Source organism: Asterias amurensis, chromosome 11, assembly GCF_032118995.1.
Source record: "Asterias amurensis chromosome 11, ASM3211899v1".
NCBI lineage: Eukaryota > Metazoa > Echinodermata > Asteroidea > Forcipulatida > Asteriidae > Asterias > Asterias amurensis.
Genome location: NC_092658.1, coordinates 6,880,140 through 6,901,481, shown reverse-complemented (window position 1 = coordinate 6,901,481; position 21,342 = coordinate 6,880,140). Strand labels below are relative to the sequence as shown.

The 21,342-nt window shown below is 36.7% G+C and overlaps 1 protein-coding gene across 7 annotated transcripts in view; it reads left to right on the top strand.

The window, feature by feature from the left end:
- Positions 1–21,342, top strand: part of LOC139943847 (voltage-dependent T-type calcium channel subunit alpha-1G-like) — a 165,654-nt gene that overhangs the window by 108,946 nt on the left and 35,366 nt on the right. For 6 of the 7 annotated variants that reach the window (XM_071940690.1, XM_071940693.1, XM_071940691.1 and 3 more), the window contains 4 exons: positions 9,053–9,194; positions 11,039–11,220; positions 11,789–11,994; positions 14,521–14,773. In XM_071940690.1, the coding sequence (XP_071796791.1) occupies positions 9,053–9,194; positions 11,039–11,220; positions 11,789–11,994; positions 14,521–14,773 (783 nt within the window). The remainder of the gene's footprint in view (positions 1–9,052; positions 9,195–11,038; positions 11,221–11,788; positions 11,995–14,520; positions 14,774–21,342) is intronic. The other variant, XM_071940688.1, reaches the window with a different exon arrangement.

Genomic DNA, 21,342 nt, shown 5'->3' with positions numbered 1-21,342 from the left:
TGCATTCACATTGGTGAAGGCTATTTGAAGATAGCATGGAGACACACAATACATAAATTTGTTCAGAAATTGAAATGTCAAATGTCGATGATGTTTTCATGCAGGTCGATGGGGCAGTCAACGCGCATTGTTCAAACAACAATGGATGGAAAATTTGCGAAATCACGTCAGCACAAATTAGTCAACACTTGGTTAAAAAAACAAACTGTAAAGAAAACAACGTGAATCTCTCCGAGGTTCGATTCTTTAGGGGGAATTGTTGGGATATAAAAGTCTTTTATGATTCTAGAATAACATCTATTTGTTAAAGTAATCAGCATTTTTTACTGGACTCTTTGTATTATCCTCGCTACGCTAAGGGGTTACTTTCTTCCCGATCAAAGCAGGCCTGTGGCTTGAACTCTCACCCAGTTATTGCACGCGCACCTCCTCTAATATTATATCTTAAGAGGGCATGCGCGCTTGCAGTATCTTGGTGAGAATTCATAACTACATGTACACCCATGCTGGAATAGAAACCAATGTCTTGAAACAAAATGAAATCCTTTAATCATGATGACATCGCCCCTTTAATATATTAATTGATGTGAGCTCTGATGAACGATGATATTTTGTTTGTCTGGATGGAGTGCAACAGAATTTTACTTAAACTTTAAAGTAGAATTAGGCAGTTTAAATCTTGTCCTATGATTGGGGAGCTATTCAAACCGAGTTTCTGTACTGGTTTAAAGATTTGCATTTTTTAGTAGTACTTAGTCATTTGAAATTTTTCTAGAAATAAGCAAGCTATTTTGTTTATAACACATTTTGAACCTCAAATAACACAACTTTTCACATTTTCAAAAAACAGAAGCGATTTAAAAATAATTAGTTATATTTTACAGATGTTATTGCCAGTTTGACCAGTTTCAATGGCGCTTGTAGGTGTTTTTTTGTTTTTGTTTGGGGGGGGGGGGGCTTTGTTGTATCGAAGATTAAAATGCTTTTAACTTGTGAGTGTCTGACACCCATAGTTAAATATTCATGTGAAATGGAATTGCTTCTCAACTCTGTAGTGTCATTCACAGTTAAAAGAAACAGCACAAGGTGTTTTTTTCTGAAACAGCCAGCAAAGAAGGTTCAGAAATTCAATATCTGATCTGAAACTATAATATGAGTTTCTTTGGACCTGGGTATTTCAAAGCTACATTCAAAACCTCACAGTGTGGAAGACGAACGTCAAGATGAGACTAGAGATTTACGCTGTCAATTATCGCTGAGCATACATCTTTAATAAGCGGTAGCCGAGCTGTCAGTCCGAACAGTAATCCTATCGCTAGGAACACCTGTCCGTCATTCCACACCGATGACATGCTCATGTTACCATGGTTACCTGTATCCTTATAATACATTTGACATTTTCAATTTTGCTTTGTCACTTTTCATCCATGCCTCATCATTATAAACTGGCCACTTCCATTATGTTATGGTAAGTAACAATGATGTCTTCGTCCAAGTGTGTTTTGAAACAGTGTGATAGTCTAGTCACCCTCCTCCTGTCGTATTCTTGAAAATCCTTTCCCAGGAATTATCAAGTGTGTTACCTTTTACCCAGGGCTCGAATTTGGGGGGAAAAACCACAGGACTGCTGGGCTTGTAGCTTAAAGCATTTACTGGACCAGAGAATTTGAGTTGTTTTCTGAACAAGTACTAGGAAAAGATTTATCTCATTTTCTGATGGATAACACTTCAGTAAACAACAGAATAGAAAGATGTTTACATTTGTCAGTTTAAATTGAAAATGCAGTGAGGTTTTATTATTTAAAAACACAAGAACGCCGCATTTGTACAGTGATAAGTTTATTGGTTCGAGCCTAAAATCTCGGCCCGTGGTCCAGTGTTAATTTCGAGCCCTGTTTTCCCCCTTTGATTCAAGCCAGATAAGAATGTTTGAAGCATGTTATAAGTAGTCACATTGTCTTCTCTGATTTATTTGTAGTGTTGATGACTCTCATTTGCAGTTTTTATAGGATTTTTATTTGACCCCAAAACCATATATTTGTTTGATTGATCAGTGCCTGTTTTTGGTTTGCGCCCACCTTGCTTTAGATGTTCTCAAGCCTTTCTCATTTCGTCGCTACATTTCCATCTTCCCCTCAGATTCATCTCCCAAATATCCACTCCGTATTTGTCTCAATTATCCTTCTCCGTTGTTTGGGGGTTTTAATAGATTAATTTTTTATGAATCGTTTTGATATCAGGCCACGGAGGCCATGGCTTCTGTTGTCCCTTGTCTTGGCCTTGTTGCCCCAACAAAAGTTTCCCATAGACAAAGTGCACTTTGCAAAATGAAAATGGCCTTGCCCTCTCAAAGTTGAAATTCCAGGCCTGCAATATAAAGTTCAATTGCCCATACCCCTGTTACATAAAGCCGTTTGCGTCTTAGATTGGAATATTGATTGTCTGGTACCATATAACAGGCTTCAGATCACAAGTTACCACTTCAATTAAAATGACTTGTTCAATCACAACTTACTGTTTAGTTTGAATTCCTTAGACTATGCAGAGATTTGTGATGTCACATCAGTATGGACTAGCTTTTCCATAGTTAAGTAAGAGACGATGTGAACACTCATACACAATGCTGAATGGATGTGTATGGCACAACGGTGCCGGGGTTTGCTCATCTGGAGGTTGCTATGCAAAAGCTTGCCCTGAACCATTTGACATAGCAACTGTCTTAGTCTGAGGAATTCAAATAAAAGTGGTACATTGTGACGAAGCAAGTCATTGTACCAGACATTACTCAAATCTAACCCGCAAAATGGCTGATTCAGTCCCTCAAGGTGACCAGTTCCAGGTCTCATTCCAGCTATCCCATTCCCAATCTCTGTCAGTTTGTGTCTAGTATTTGTGTTTCGTGAATTTTCCCAGAGGTAGCCGAGCTTGCATATGACGTCATATGACTTGCATATGACGTCACACTCTCAAATAGTGCCCTCATTCAGGCAAAAGGAGGCAGCTCATTGGACAACAGCTGTACTTGGTGCAAAAAAACCTCCACATCACCTCATGTTCCAGCAGCGTTGCGTGTTATTGTTTCTCGGATTGCAATGATTCCGATTTTCCCTCTACGTACAAAACATAGCCGTGCACCACGAGAATCCGGGAGATGTCTAGCCCTTTTTCCAACCACTTTCCTTATTGCTTTCCTTTCCTTCAAATCATTCATCTTCCTCCCATCTTCCTACTCCTCCTCCTCCTCCGTTCTACACTGTCCATCTGTTTGCAAATCAGACGTTGTTTCATTTGTTTCAAACTGTCGGTTGTCTTTCCTCCCCTAATCCATCATCCTCTTCCAGATTATTTATCTTTGTCACTCAAGTTTCCCTCTTGCTCTCTCTCTGTTTCTCCATTTTTTTCCACCATCTTTTCCACCCCCTTCTGATGTTCTTAAAGGAGAGCATACTTTATCACATGGCAGCCATTTTGTTTAGCTTTCTAACCATGCACCAAAAACGGTTTACGACTCTGACTAAATTGTTGATGTAGCCGGATACCAGACACAGCCATAGCCAAAGACACAGAAAATTACATACTTAGTTTGTGACATAGAGCTATGAAGCTGTATGGTTTGTGACCAACTCAAGCGGCTATGGCTATTGGCTCCAGTGAATAATCACTGTTTCTAAAACCATCAAATTTGACTCGGGTTTGGCACTGCATCAAGAATTTTTTTCAAGATGGCCGTTATGTGATAACGTTACCCGAGACTGTTTTAAGGACCCAATTGGATGACTTCAACCATAGCATATGGCTTTGTACTATACGCTGATATCCTGAATTTATTTAGTTTTTGTTTACAATGGCTTGTCGTTATTGCACGATAGCAGCTGCTTTGTTGAGTTAGTTGATGTGTGCTGATGTATTGCTTTTATTGTTTGATAACCATTGTTATGTTTGGTTTAAATAAGAGAGTTTTTGAGTGGCACATTGTATGTATGTAAAGCTTATTGCCCTTACATGTAGTTGTTTTTGTTTCATTACCATTTTGTTTAAATATGCAAAATCGGACTAACCTTACGGATTAAGTACACTGTTTATAACTACACAATTAGACATTGTATTTCCTGTGAGGGTTAAACAAAGATCATTAAAACTTTTTAGAATAACAAATGATTTTTTGTTAAATAAAGCTGACCTTTAAAGTTAATTGCAAACTAAGAAATTGAACAAGTTCAAACCCCAAGTAACCAAAATTCTTGGGAAATTGCATTTAGTTACACTCAGACAAATGATCATCAATACATAAATTAAGCACTTTATCTTAAAGATGACATTAAAAGTTTGAGGATTTCATGTCATCTTTGATTCCAATTTGTCTGAATTGCATTTTGATCCAGGCAAAATAATAGTTGACATATAAATACATAAAAACATACCATATCATGTTTTCTAAAGATGTATATTTATATTTTTGTCTAATGGCAGTCTGTTTCAATGAATTGTTGACGAGTTGGCTTTATTTACATTTTGTCACTGAATGCATGAACGCAAATCAAACAAATACATGCATTTCAATGGTTTCCGGTGTGACATTAATCAAACACTGCACATATGGTTTTTGTGAAAACGGCTGTTTGGTAACAACACATTTCAGCATAATATTAATAAGTCTCAGTAGTATTTTAAAGGGTCATGGAGCTAATTTCTAAAGGAGACATTGCCTTAAATGGTATGAGTGACATAATAACAAATCATATTCAAGAAATTGTTTCTTCTTTTGTCGTTCCCAAAAGTTTTATTAATGGACAAATTCTCAAGGGACTGATGCAAGAACTGTTTTCTTGAAACAAGATTTGTTTCTTCTTATTTTGAAAATACTGTTTTTTAGGTTGTTCTTTATGTGTGGATCCAATTGTAATTGCAAAGGAAAGTGATGATGTCACAATATGAATCACTATGGTGATATTGACATCGCATCTTTAAGATGTTTTGAATCTTACATGTGATTATGATACATGTGATTTTATACTGTATTGTTGACTCCAAAGCTGGTCACCACAGGGCTGTATGCTTCGTTTGTGAAAGGGCAAGGGCACCAAGGCATTTTCTCCTGGATAAAGGGCACCCTATGAGGAAATTGTAAATTTCTACTGGAGCATTTCAAGGGCACTAAGGCAATGACCAGGGGGCATGGAGGCAATCGCCTTTGTTGCCTCCGTGAAGTATCAGGCCTGTCATAATTGTGGCAGAATTTGATAATTTTCTTTTCTTACAGTAATAGAAGATTTTATTTGTGCCTGGTGTGGTACTGTAATTACTGTAATCCCTTTTAACTTTGTTGACTTTTGTTGAACTATCCCTACGTAACTCCTCCGAGTCTGCCATTTAAAAAAATCTTCTTTTATCTTTAAAGCCATTATACACTTTCGGAACAGAAAAGAAAAAAAGTTCACAGATTTACAAATAACTTACAGGGTTTACAGAAGGTAATGGTAAAATACTTCTCTTGAAATATTATTCCACGAAATGCTTTACTTTTTGAAAAAACATTAAACAATTAAACAATTATCAATTCTCAACATCGAGAATTACGGATTTATAGTAAACACATGTCATGACACGGAGAAACGTGCGAAAACAAGGGTGGGTTTTCCCGATGTTTTCTCCCGACTCCGAGAACCGATTGAGCCTAAATTTTCACAGGTTTGTTATTTTATATATAAGATGTGATACACAAAGTGTGGGCCTTGAACAATGCTGTTTACCAAAAGTGTCCAATGGCTTTAAATTAATTATTGTAGTGAGGGGATGGATACCTCTTTTAATTTTCTCTGCGGAATAAGGCAGATCAATGTGGCTGTTTTTTAATTTTATATTAACATTGTGAATTTGAAAATCTTAATTTATAGCAAAAAGAAGGGAAGGTATCCAGGAAAAAAGCAGGAAAATTATAGCCAATCAAAGTTCTTGTTTTACAAAAAGTGGAGTGTCTAAGAACCAATCAGATTATGTCTTTTATATAACATAAAATAAGGATGTTTGGGAAAATAGCATTAGCAACCAATGTATATATGAAAAGAAATATTTAATGGCCTGATGTTTCGACTCTAGCAGAGTCTTTCTCAAAAAGATTTTTTTCTGGCAATTACGTTTTATTCCAATTCCACGATGCTAATAGAGGATGACTATCTCAGCTGAAGAGTGGAGAAATCGCTCAATCAAGAAACACCTTTGATCTTGGCTCAGTTTGTGCTAAACTAGAGCAAGATGTAACATTGCAGTAGTTTACCGCAAAGCATACAAATCAAAGTCTGGCCACTTCGATCTAAACATTCGCATTTGCACTCGGACCAAAGTGCATCCTGTCTTCTCGAGACGTACATTAACATATCTGAGCTACCGTACAAGATATTCAGGAAGTTTCATCTAAGGTTCGTGTTGTTAAAGGAACATTACAGAATTGGTTTCTGCTTACAAAACAGTTGCTGGCAGTGTAAGCACTTTATATAATCCACCATTACATAAACTGACAAGCCTGTAGAAGTTTGAGAGCGATCAGCCATCTGGGCCATGAGAAAATAGTAAAAAATCGATTACACATTTTGCATGACAGCGATTAAAAATAAAATAAAATAAAATAAAAAACGCTCACTGAGCGATTAACTCCAAATAGGAAATTAATTTTATTTATTTCTCATCAAGTATGACGTTTCAGACAGAAATATTTTAAGGGACGTTTTCTACTACCATCATCATTAGACCATGAAAATAATGTAAAATCTTAGACATTTTTTTCTTTCTATCTTACCAATTCTGTAATGTTCCTTTAAAGGGGGGTGCTTATAAGAGTCCTTGGTTTCTTTCTGAAATATAATACACAGATTTTAAACCCTTTCAATATAAAAGCATCTTCAAGGTTTGAGAAAGAACAAATTCCATTGGTAATCACTGCGCAAGATTAATGTGATAAAGAGTGAATTGACAATGCTTTAAGACGCCTTTGGAAATGAATTTAACGGACATCAACCCTTAGGATCCGGAAACTCTGTTTTCAAGATGCGACCTTGATCGTTGATAAGAATTGATGATTTTCCTCAAATTCAAAGAGAGTAGAAATGCAAATTGCATTTGGAATAAAACACTCACAGTGTGTTTGGAAATTACTTCTAAAACTTGAATGGCAGTTGGAAATGACAGGACATGAATGCACTATGTAAAATACACAGCAACCTAACCACAGTTTTTGTTGTTTATGTCAAAATCTTGCTTCGTGAAAATGTGACTTTATTCCAGTTCTTCTGATCGTTTTAAATTCTGTAAGTTTTTTTTTTTTTTTTTTTTTTCCTTCCTTAATTTTTTTACCTGGAGGAAATTATTTATTCAAACCTAAAACAACTCCTCACTTAACAAACTTTGAAAAGCCATTACAGCAAAACAAACTATAAGGTTGAACGATATAACACTTCATAAAACACAGAATTAGCTTGACACAATAAGTTATTTAAAGGAGTCCCATTTTGTGAAATGTCACAATATATTCACCTTGCGTGGAATTTCACATTTGAAAGAGCAAGGCCATTTTCATTTCAGAAAATCTTAAAGTCAATTTGAAACTTTTGAAGGGGCACAAAGGCCAAGACCAGGGGCAACGGAATGGCCTCTGTGGTCTGCGTGTTATTCCAGATCTGGAATCATTAGTAATAGAGATGGGGGTTGGTTAACTGCGTCAACAAATCTGGTGGTAAAATCCACATTGCTCTGTCTCACTTTGTTGAGCTACGTGGCAATAATTTGCGAAACAAAATGCTTTGGAATATTCTCATTTATCAAAATTTTAAAACAAGTTCATTGACCTGTGCTTTTTAAACAAAATAACCATTAGCAAAAACCATCATGTGTCAACTTAAACATATGTCAATTAGAATTGATAAAGTGAAAGTTAGTCTTCTGAGTGCATTTTGTAATTCTAGACTCGACCTCAATTGACCATTTTCAAAAACACGGCTTTGACTTTTGGCTGTGGCTTAGGCTACATCTGTCTGTCTGTCTGTTTAAAGCAGTGCGAAGAGAGTGTACAATTTTATATTAGTTTGGGTTTACACAAAGAAAAATTGACTGGAATGGGACTTGAACCAACAAGCTCTGGATTAACGTACTGGCGCTCTACCAACTGAGCTATCCCGCCCTAGACGGTTTCCCGATAATAGTAAATATTTTTGTTCTGACTGTCAACCCCGAACAAAGATATTGACTATTATCTTCAAGTACGCGCTAATCCTCCAATCGGATTGGCAGATTGGCAAAACCTATATTGCACGGCTAATATCACTACCATGCGTCTTGTGTGTTCTATGTCACGCGCCAAGTTTGCTTGAAGATAAATACGTTATCATGATAACTTATAATATGGAGACCACCAGCATCTGGATAGGGGTTAGTTGGTAGGGCGCCAGTACATTCATCCGGTGGTCTCACTCCGGTTAATTTTTCTTTGTTTAGACCTAAACTATAAATAAACTTAGTTAGTTAGTTTCCCTTGTGGTTTAGTACTTGAATGTCAAATTTACTCACACAATCAGAACCAGATTAATCAGAACCATGGTTATAGAACTTTTGACACTCATTTTGTTTTTCTTTTGAAATGTTTGTCAAGAAATCTATTAGAAGTATTGTGTTTTGTAACATTTATTAGGAACGGTTAAGGTTGGTAAAAGCCCTGAAGAAGTTTTCTGAGATGTATTTCAATTTCAATTCGACAACATTTTTTTCCGTCTCTCATATCTTCACAAAATAATGATTTACATAAAAACTGAATACACTAATGTTGTATAATAGTAGGAATAGGTCAGTGTTGGTGAAATGGAGGCAATCCCCGTTAAGCAATTGCTTAATTGTGGAATGCCATACAGGAAAAGAGAGACAACAGACACAAAAGACAGAAGCAGACATCTTTACTAGACTGCCATTGTGGGGTTTATTCCAAGATGTAGTCTAGGTCCAACAGATTTGTTTCTTTCTCCTTTGAGTGAATTTGAAAGATTTTCTCTTTTTATTTTGATTTTGCCAGCCTGAGAAGAAAGAGACGAGCCTCGCTGCTGCAAGCAGAGAGAGTTTGGATGAAGAGGATGAAAGATACGATGATGAGATGGGAGAGAAGAAGGAGGAGGGACAAGATGTTCAATCCATCGTCTCTATCAAGGATACCTCAGGTAGCTACAAGACTTTAGGGTCCCATACATTTACTTGGATATATGTTCTTTATTGATGTTTCTTCTTGTTCTTTATTGATGTTTTCTTCTTAAGGGCCCTGGACATGTTTGGTAATTGTCACAGACCTGTAGTCCCACTTGATTTATCCCAACAAATGCATCAAATAACAACATTTTGAATAATTCAATTGGTTATCGAAGTTGCAAGAAAATAGTGGAAGAAAAACATGCCTGAGAAAAGCCTAAGGACTGAAGTCTTTCTCAGATTGACATATCTTAAAAATGATGATTCTTCAGAAGGAGTAATTTTTTCATAATACTACCAACAGCTCTCCGTTGCTCGTTTTGGTGCTGACATATATTTTGAGTAATTACCAAACCTGTCCAACGCCAAGGTGTACTAGCATTGATGCGTAAGGTATAGTGTACATGTAGGTCAATCTGTAATATAGGTCGCGATGGAGACTCAGTCCTTAGCCTAGAGGGGTTATAGAGACCCACCTACCGGACCTAAGGATATATAAGTCAGTCAATAAGCTAGAGGGATGATTTATCTCAAGGGATGGCTAGCAGATTCTCGGGGCTGATGATTTATATTGGACCTATGACCGGGGCTAATAACAACACTCGTGAAGCTTATCAAGCTGCGAAGGAATAAAGCGTTGTATAGGCATGGTCTGATAAATTGGTATTATTGTTATGTCTGAGGTTTACTTTGGGGAAAAGCCCGCAGGAATCGCTGCCTTTTTTTCACCGATGATTATAAGCTGTTGACCCTTTTTAAACATGGAACATTTATACCTCAATGGCTAAAGACTGAGTTTTTTCATGTCGAACTGTGTGATGTTATTTTATTCGCATGTTATAGCATCATACATGGAATCCCCTTGGGCCATATTTCATAGAGCTCATTAAACAGGCAATAATGCCAAATTCTGCTCGGCTAAAATATGCAGTAAGCCAGTCACTACTGGTACATGTGTCATGGTATTTTGGCTGGTAACCCTATTCTAGTGTGCCAAATTAATTTGTGCGTAAATTTTTTGTGTGCTTCAGCATTTGTACGAAATTAGGCCCAGGTTCTCGAGAATGTTGAAATACACTCCAGACATTCAAGGTCTATTCAATACTACACAAACTGCATTTACTAAACACTATCTCACAATTTTTATAATCTAATTTATATTGTCTATTGAATTTCAATTCTATGCTAAACATTTCTGCTCAATCTCTAGTCTCAAATTTTAAATATCAAGTTTCAACCCCAAACCTCAATACAAAAAAAAAGAGGTCAGCTTTCTGAGTTGTCACTTTCACCAAAAGGTTAAATCTCTAACCTCATGTCTCACAGCTACAATCAGAATCCTAAATCTCTTAGATTTGTTCTCATAGCTCAAAATCAAAATTTTAAATCTCTCAACTCATTTTTTACAGCTCAAATTGAAATCTGAGATCTCCAAGCTCCTAGCTCAAAATCAAAATCTCAAATCTCTAAGCTCATTTCTCACAGTTCAAAACCAAAATGTTAAATGTCCAAACTCATATCTCACTGATCAAAACCAGAATCTTAAATCACTAAGCTCAACTTTCAAACTAAAAATCACAATCTCTATGCTAATTTCTCACAGCTTAAAATTGGAATCTTGATGATCTAAAGCTCATTTCTCACAGCTCAAAATCAGAATCTTAAATCGCTAAGCTCATTTTTCAAAACTCAAAATCAGAATCTCTAATCTCAACACTCAAATTTCATACACAAAATCAAAGCAACTCGCCTTCTCACAGCTCAAAATCAGATTCCTAAAACTCAATCTCATTTCTCACTACTCGATTTTCACACCCAGATGAGAAGCAACTTGCCTTACTTGCCCCCGATGTCACCCAGTCGCCTCCTCCAGGGGGTCTAATGAGCCCCCCAATCATCACCCGCACTGCGGCTACACCTCAGGGATCCCCAATGTGTGAACAGCCTAAGGAATTCAAGGGACCTTTTCTTGATACTCAGTCTATTGACTCGGACTCAGTGGTGAGTAATGAGTTTCAAAATGAGTTTCATTTAGCCATTTGTGAGTTGGATTTTGAATGATGTCTGGTACAATGACTTGGGGTGCGTGGCCAAGTGGTCTAGGGTGGTGAACCCAAGATCGGTAATTTACAAAATAAGGGTTGACTCCTGGCACTTATATCCAGGGAGGTTTACATTTGTAAATTTACTCGGTTACAAATGCAGCAGCTTTCGATATAAAGCATTTTGAGAATCATTTCACTTTGAAGTAATGTCGTTATGGAAAAATATATCAGTTTTGATGCCCCAAAATATGAATCTGAGAAACATTTATGTCAGATTCGCTTCTCAGGTTGTGTTTTCCAATTATGGGTTATTCTTCCTGTGTGGACATACAACCACTCCGGATCTAAATTATGGGACCACCATTTGAAATTAATTTTGCACAGGTTAGTATAATATATCTTCATTTGTAGGATTAAACCAATCAAACTTTGCCTTTATTTAAACCACCCTTTTCACCAGAAGTAATTATTGGATTGGATTGATTTATTATAAACTTGTATTTCAACATTTCTTCCCTCTGTAGTCCTCCTTCCACATCCATGGCTCTCCCCGTCCACCACGCAGTGCCCTCTCTCGGAACGGTTCTGGTCGTACTCGAGGCATCCTCTCCACCAATCCTACTCAGATGAGAGATCGTCACTACCTACGACCTTTCCAGTTGCCTGAAGGTGACCACAACACCGATAGCGACATCCACTCTAACATCAGCAGCCGTATGAGCAGTCGAAGGTATAAAGTTTTGATTGGTTCGACGTTTGACTCAGGAGTTGTTAACCGCCAGGGCAAAATTTCACGGCTCTGCTTACCGTAGCAAATAATCTGCGCTAGCCGAAGCAGGGAATTCTGTGCTTAAGTCAAGCGTGTATTTCACGGGTTAGCGTGGAATTTTGGCTTGTGGGCATGCGTTCTCCACATTACTAGGCATTCTACGCTTACACTGCTGGCGCATAAATTCGGCTCTTGCACGCAAGTGGAGAATGGTGATCGTAAGCGCAGAATTCGGCGATAAGCATAGCCATGAAAATTGGGTCCAGTTCTTTTCAGAACCAACGTTACTCAAAAGAGATTTACACATACTGCTATGGCAAACCTCACCTTATTAAACATGGTACTCCCACCATGCAAAGTTTCAAATTCTGCAGTTGGTTTAATTTATTGATATATTTCTCAGATATATTTCTCAGATATATTTCTCTGGAGGATTGGTATTGTACTGGTATTAATTATAAATTGAAGCCATTTTTCACATACAATTTTCCAATTCCTTTACTTTGCCTTCGGTGACAAGTTAGCCTTTTCAGGGAAAAATTTGTAATAATTCTCACAAACAACAGACAGACCAATTGTTCATGACTACAAACTGTTTCTCCTCATGCCCTCTTTAAATATAAGCATCTAGGTCAAAACAACTTACCCCAAGATTCCGATCCAACTGAGGAGAAAAACATCGTGGGTGATATCAGCCGAGGAAACTACCCCCACGCTCCCCTACATGCCCCCTCGATGGAGAAAAAAAAACTGCCAGACAATTTGCAGGGTTTAATGAGCTCATCTGGGTCGTGATAATAATCACACACAGTCTTGAGATTGTCTTCTCAGAGTTCCTCCTTGGGGACTAGAGATTGGACATGAATGATTTGAGGTTTTCTTGTTTTTCTCTGTCTTGGCGCTGATTATCTGCAGTCGCAAGAGTTTTCTATCTGCATTATTTCGTCGGCTCAGGACTATAATGTTATATTAATTTTGGTTTTACCCATGCACAAAATACTCAGTACTATAGATTTCTAAAAATTGGTTTTGCATATTTTGGAGCTCATGGTAATTGGGGTGTACTGATCAAGAGTGGTCTTCAAAGTAATTGTTGCTAGAAATGAAACATAAAAGTTTCAACAACAAAAACACACAATTCATATACTTATTGACCAAACCAACAGCGGACGAGCCGCCAATTACAGGAAAGGATAAAAAACAATTAGAAATATTCATAATATAGCCTATATAAAAACAATCTGATATGCACAATTAAAATAGAATCATCTTAGGAAAGAAAATTAAAGCATACATTGAAGATTAAATTAAATAAAATAGGGAACAGAAACAGACCACCACGAACGACTGTGAAAATATATTTAAAATAAATTTTAAAAGCAAAAGCCTACATTAAGTTATAAAATAGAATAAGCGATAAAAAGACAAGGGAAATAAATTTCAAATCAAATCAAATTTAAACAAAAATATAAACAAACCGATGTAAACAATACCAAATAAAATAAAACAAAACACTGTAAATACATGTATACATTAGTTACTGGATGGGTTTTTATTCATTTTTTTCAAATTTGTTCGCATTTTTCACTAAACACCCTTTTGAATGTTACAAGTTTACAAATTGCAATTAAAGATCATGTTGTTGTTTATTTTTGAAATAAGTTCAAATCATTTTAATTTTATATTTATCCATCAAGGAAATAGTATCATGTCAACAGCTCAGTAAAAAAAGTGAAACTTTCGTTTAAAAGACAAATTTACTAGAGCTGGAAATGAACCAGTGACATCCAAATTAATGTACCGGTGCTTTACCAACTGAGCTATTTGGCCCCATGTATGCGGTCTCCCTATTTTGTCAATATCTTTGTTTGGGGTGCCAGTCAATAGTGTCATATAGCCAGAGATAAGCGACAGCGAAGGGATGAGCTGGAGGAGATGACAGTTAATGTGATGGAAGAAATACAATTCTATGTCACAAAAAAAAAGACAAATCTGTATTAATCTTCCAGTTTAAAGCCATTATACACTTTCAGAACAGAAAAAAAATAAAAGTTCACAGATTTACAAATAACTTACAGGGTTTACAGAAGGTAATGGTGAAAGACTTCTCTTGAAATATTATTCCATAAAATGCTTTACTTTTCGAGAAAACATTAAAACATTTATCAATTCTCGCTATAACGAGAATTACGGATTTATTTTGAACACATATCATGACACGGTGAAATGTGCGGAAACAAGGTTGGGTTATTCCGTTATTTTCTCCCGACTACGATGACGGATTGAGCCTAATTTTCACAGGTTTGTTATTTTATATAAAAGTTGTGATACACAAAGTGTGGGCCTTTAGACAATACTGGTTACCGAGGGTGTCAATCTGGAACCAGAAAAAAAATTTTAAAAAAAATAAGAATAAAACAAAAGGTAACATAGCGTTCTATCCCAGCTTCTAATATCATCTATACTTTGCCAATCTTCCTTCAATAGAAGTTCATCTCAAGAGAACTCGGACCACAACGGTTACGTTCCAGACACCGACAGCCGACGTACCTCTGTAGCTAGCTGCAACGGAGACAGCCGTCGTACGTCTTACATCTCATGCAATGGTGGCTCCTTCACAGCGCAGCTAGATAAACAGATCATGGAGGCAGAAAAGAGAAGTAGCCGAGGCTCCATGGGGAGGATAAGTCACCATGACGATGAGGAGATAATCTTTGATCCAGATCAGGTGGATGAGGCAGTAAGTTTTAAAAGTTTTGTATTAATTGTGTGATTGTCACCTTGATTTAAAACCCCGGAAATCCACCCTTCCCAAGAAATGTTTAAATATTAGGAAGTCAGATGAGATTATAACATGTTTCATGCAGTTGTAAACAAAATCTTAAATTTTAAGGCAAGCTTATTTGTTTTTCACTAAAAGTATGGCTGGGAAAAAAAGGATAAAAAACTTAAATTTCAAGGCAAGCTAATTTGTTTTTTGCTAAAAGTATGGCTGGCAAAAGGTAACCCTTGGGTACGACTTTAGGAATTCAAACAGCGCCCTCATTGAGGTAAAAGAAAATGTCTGATAGTTGTGCATGGTGCGTACACACGAGCACATTACCATTGTTTGGCCTCAACGACGTATTCGAGCAGTCTATGGAATAATAAAAAAGACTCATTGCCAATTAATCAATTTCTCAGCACCAGTTGAGGGAACCTAATTGGACATAAGGTTCATTCCAGAGATGAGTTTAAACAGAAGTCATAGAAGTCAATTGAAACTCTGGAATTGCTAGTCACACTTTCAAAGAGATTTACGCGCAAGACTTTCTGATACGTTGAACGATTTGCTGACGTAACTGCACAATAGTTATCTCGACAAGGCTTCTCTTAAATCTGTCTACGTTAGTGTATCTCCTGAACATTAACCTAAATTCAAATTGTATGAATGGTTGAAATCTGTCTTGTAACCCGACCCCATCTCCTTGTGCAATGTGTACGTACAATTAACATGAGATGTTTGTTGGAATGCATGCTTCCATCCAGTTAAGCTGGATTGATCCTTTGTACCCTTATATACCTAACCCTTATACGCCTACAACCTTCCCTCCTCCACAAACAACATGTCTACGTAAGACGACATCCTCTTTGTTTGCTCAGTGTCTCAAACTTATTTTCAAGATGCTCAATAATTGATGCTTCATTTCAGCTTGTGTAACACAACAGAAGATTTTCTTTAAAATAAGGAACTTTATTCGGGGAATTCCCTGGTGGGTTTTGAAGAAGTTTTGAAGAAAATAATAAATTTAGCCATTATCTTCATGTCCTGTGTTTTTCTATTCATAACAAATTACTTCCACTGAGTTTTGTGTTAATCTTTTTTGAGCAGTGTTGGTTCTGAGATGAGCCAGTGGTTGACAACTCAACGTTTTGATCAATATGCTCTGATTGTCTTTATGGTGTCAATGAGTGTTCGCTGATTGTCTCTGCTAATGACAAACAGAGCATACTGATCGAAATGTTGAGTTGTCAACCACCGCCCTTTTAAAAATAACACTACTCGAACAAGATGTACAAATGATGCTACTGCAAACCATACCCGTTTATTTAAAATTCATGTTAGAAAATGAAGAAAATCTACTGTGTGTTGCACCTTTTGACAATGTTACAAATAATCATGTTATTTCTTTTGCTATTAATAATCACAGTGGCAACCATTGCACCACAGTTGATTCTTTATGACAAGTTTCTTTCAAAAAGTTGTGAGCTGTAAGCTATTTTGAAATATGGTCGTTCAGAAAAGGAAAAAGTATATATGAGTTTTCAAAGGTAGCAAGGGCAATTGCTACGTGCCTTTGGTTTCTTCCTTGGTGAATTTTAAAATATTCCCCTTCAAGTTAAATTCTTCACCTCAGAAAAACAGCCTTACATATGCGAAAAGTAAATTTTTTCTGGAATCTAGTTGATTTTAAACTTATCGACAGAATAAATACTATGTTTTGGTCTGGCTAACTAAATTCTTTTGACACCCCGAACAAAGTCTTTGACAAAATCGGGAGACCAACAATAGGCTAGATAGCTCAGCTGGTACAGCGCCAGCATATCAATATGGAGGTCGTTGGTCAAATCCTTCTCTGTCAATCTTTGTTTGCTCAACCTAAATCCATTTTTAAATGCACCCAGTCAGTTTCCCCTCTTGATAAAGTATTTTAATTCAAAAATGAGGTAAATTTGAGAAACGGCCATATTTCAAGAAGTTGTTTGACCCAGTCGTATTCTTTCATTCACCCTCCTCCACCCTAAAAAAAAAACCTCGTCTTTTAACCGCTCCCTCCTCTCATGCCATCCTCCACATCACCACCATCTTTATCATCCATCATCATCATCTTCATCGCTGCGTGTAAATCTTGCTCGCTCATCAACCTCCCCTCCTCGCCTCCTCTCAAGAAGGAAATGGAGGAGGAGGAAGACAAGAAGTGCTTCTGCTTTCCGGGGGTAAATCCATATTTTTTAAACTAGATTCCGTACATTTTCAGTAAAACTTTTTGCAGCCAGAGATTTGCTGGTTATTGTGGTGAATCGTGGTATAGAGGTGGCTGTTCAGAAAACCAGTTCACTCTCCACCTTAATGCAACTACACAGCAAAATTTGACATCACAAATGCGATGGGTTTGATCAAACGTTTCCTGATGTTTTTTTAGTACCACTCGCTTTGTTTGTTCTTTGGGTGTCATGATTTTGCTTTGCACTTGTGCATTATGTGGATTTTGAACTGGGCTTTCATTCAGCGACTTTAAAGAGAAGGTACAATATTGCTAGATTTTTGACAGAAAAATAACAAGGAAGAAATAACCTTCTTTATTGTTGGGATCAAAGTCTATAGATGGGGGGAAAAAACCTAGTGATAGTAAAATGTATTCGTGAAACTATAAGTAATTTTTATTTTCAAATGTTTGTCCAGAAAGAATTTGTTCCAGATTTTTTTATTCAAAATTTTTGCACTCAACTCGGTTTCCTCTTCTTATTTTGTTTTTTTAAGATGAAAAATAACAGACACACTTCTTTAAATGTTAATGTTGTACTTACTCTAGATGCATGAACCAATTTTACAACAGGGGGAAATTTTTGAAAGCAGTCAATCTTTCAGATTATTTCATCATCGTCTCCTCACTTGATCCTTTACAAAATGGCCACATTCAATCTCATCAGATTGGATGCCCTAACTAATTAAGTTGTTTGAAGTTTGACATCATTGATGGTTAGAATTTCAACCAAGGAATTTTGTCAATTAGATTAGGTAAACAGTATATCGAGGGATCATGGGTGATTATTTTTACTATTTGTGGGTTTCGATCAAATTATTAAATTCAGCACTTTGAGTTTAGAATCACAATACCTTGAATACTTAGAGTATAGCCATAGCAGGACAAACTAGAATGGTCCATTTATAAACCTGCATTATGTATACCGCCATCTTTGTCTGGTCCCAGTGTACCATAGCTGTGATGAACACAAGTACTCAAAAGGGGCCAGACTAATTTGCCCATCCAGCCTCGGTTTGGTTTCCTTGATTCAAATTGATAAAAAAAACAAGATGGCTGCACCATGATGGAGGATTATAACATTGCCTGATGAAGACACTTTTGCTCGTTATCAATTCATGAATGCCTTCATTTGCTTTCATCTCTTTTCCCGGTTCATTTTTGTTTCTCTTTACATGCATCTCCCATCACCCTGTGCCTCCACCACCCTGTGCACCCCTTGAAAATGCCTGGTACTTCGGATACACTGGTACACCTTAATTGTCACGCACCACCTTTTACCTCCCTACCCAAGGATGATGCACCATTGCACAGCATGTTTACACCACCAGTTGTAGCTACACCCCCTCCTCCTAGGCTGCCTCCGCCGTTGCTTGGAAAACACAAAATCAAAGCTAAACACATCAAGTCATATAACGCTGAAACCAAGACTAACTCAGTTGGTTCAGATTTGAGAGATCCTAATGATAGAGATGATTGGGATATCATGATTCAAAACCGAGATCCTGATGAAACAGATTTAAGCTCAATGTGGAATATCACAGTTAACACTGCCCATAGCTTGGGTCATATGTCAAAGAGCAAAGGTCAAGTATCAGAAAGCGACGACTCTCCGTCGGCAAGCTCTAGACAGTTTCCTTTACATGTAACGTGGGCAGAAAACCACCACAGACATTTATCCCGATTTAAAAAGCATAAAACAAAGTCAACACACTTTGATACACGCGTCGAGGGCTCTACACACAGCAAGTGCGCTCAGTTAAGCGCTAGTGTCCCTGATTTCGGAGGAAGTCGGAATTTTCAGCCTGGTGGAATTTCAGGAAGTAAAAAAGACATTGAAATGACCAGAGACAGTGAAGATGGGGACAGTGCATGTGGGTGCTCCTGCTGCGGTCGGGTAATTTATGTTTTGAGTTCAAAACGTTGTCGTCGTTTCATAAGTTAGTGCATGATGCTAGTGGAAGTTTGCTGAGCATGTTTGTTTGACAAGACTAATCATATAAATGTCTGATTTGTAGTTCACAATTTCATAGAGCTGCTTCTAAATCTCTAAGTGCAAAATATTGTTGCTTACCCAAAGATGGTTTCATTCAATAAACCTTGCAATAATTTGGACTGAATTCCTGCTTATTTTCCTAATTGGAATGTTATAAGCAATGATTTTGGCTGAAGCGGCACTATGCAAGTTGGCTTAGGTCTTCCATGGGTTTCTTGGTTTGCATGCAAAGTTTTTAAACCTTCATATCAAAAATTTCTAACGTGCAAATCCTACAGCCAGGGATTTTGATCAAATTAATTTTCTCTGAGGTTCAGATTAAAGTTTAATCTCACTATTAGTCACCGTTTTCAGGGATCGGAAATAGAAAAAAAAGATAATAATAATTTGCTGTAGGGTTCCTGGCACGTTGACTTAAGAATGTTTCCTGACTATCTCGTTCTTTTTTCTCATATATTGGTATCTTTTTTCCTTATTTATTTGTAGTTTTCTTCATATCTATCTTTGTGGGTCAAGTTTTATAATCTTGGAACTGACCAGGGCCCAATTTCATGGCTCTGCTTACCGTAAGCACGGAATTGGCGTTTACGGAAGCAGGGAATTCTGTGCTTACGGCAAGCGTATTTCACGGGTTAGCGGCGAATTTTTGCTTCTGCGCGTGCGTACTCCACGTTACTAGGCATTCTACGCATACAAGGCTAGCGCAGAAATTTGGCGGTAAGCAGAGCCATGAAATTGGGCCCATTCTTGATAAGTTTCTGCATAAATAAGTTTATTTAGAACAAATTTAAAAGTCAAACTGAGTGGCATTGTGATTAATTTATGATCATTGCAACAAGTTTTGTCAACAAGGTCTCATTTATTTTAAAACTGAGACAGGGTATAGGCCATTTTTTTGTCAATTTTACTCAGTTTCAAATTTAAATTTGTTTGATCAAAATATCAAATTGAATTCCTTAGTTATCAAATAGTATATTTTAATAATGAAAAACACAAAAAAAAAAAATCATCTTTGAATTTCATTTAAATTCTTTTTAAAGGTTTCATTCTAAATTATTTTGAGGCAGGTATTAGATCGCCTGTTTTAATTTCCATACTTTTTTCTTTTAAAGTATTAAAGGCAGAGGACACTATTAGTAATTGTCAAAGACAAGCCTTCACAGTTGGTGTATCTCAACATATGCATAAAATATAAACCTGTTGAAATTTGAGCTCAATCGGTCATCGAACTTGCGAGTTAATAATGAAAGAAAAACACCCTCGTCACACGAAGTTGTGTGCGTTAAGATGGTTGATTTCGAGACCTCAAGTTCTAAACCTGAGGTCTCAAAATCAAATTCGTGGAAAATTACTTCTTTCTCGAAACTCTGAGGGAGCCGTTTCTCACAATGTTTTACACCATTAACCTCTCCCCATTACTCGTCACCAAGAAAGGTTTTATGCTAATAATTATTTTGAGAAGTTACCAATAGTGTCCACTGCCTTTAACATAATCAAAATGTATTTTGAGTTTCAGTTCCAATCTTCTTCTGTATGCTCACTGATTACAAAGTTCATACCAGTACCAATCCGCCAGAGAAATATTTCCCTCTGAAGTATTTGATGACATGTAAAGTCAGTGTTGCTTATTTGTATTGCCATAAACAAGACAATCCCAATACAGTATGCTCAAAATATTTTATCATTAACTGCAATTGTACTGTTTATTACTGTTCTCTTGAAATAAATTTTTGTTTCTTAACAAAACTAACATTTCATTTTCTTCAACCTTAATACTTATGACACAAATCTAACCCATTTTAATATAAAACCCAAATAAAATTATTTGTTTAAAAGGTGAGGTTTAAACTAATTCCAAGTAGAAATTTAGTTTAAATTTGAACTCCAGTTTTAGGTAGTCTTTTAAAAATGACCACTTATAATAATTAGCTTAGCGAGTTTTGGTAACAGACAAACCAATAACAGCTCCAGAATGTCAGATAACCCAAATATGATTGGTGCTGTATGTTTTTTTAGGGGCTGTCCAAAGTTGTCATCATTTTTAGAAAAAAAATGTTGAAAACTTTCGATGACCCCCTGAAGGTACTGGACTTCTTTGGTAGTTGTAAAAGACAAGTTTTCTCACTTGGTGTATCCCAACATACATGTATGCATAAAGTAACAAATCTGTGACAATTTGGGCTCAATTGGTTGTCGAAGTGGCATGAGAATAACAAAAGAAAAAACGCCTTTGTTGCACAAATTTGTGTGCTTTCAGATGCCTAAAAAGGTCTTATTTGAGTAAGAAAT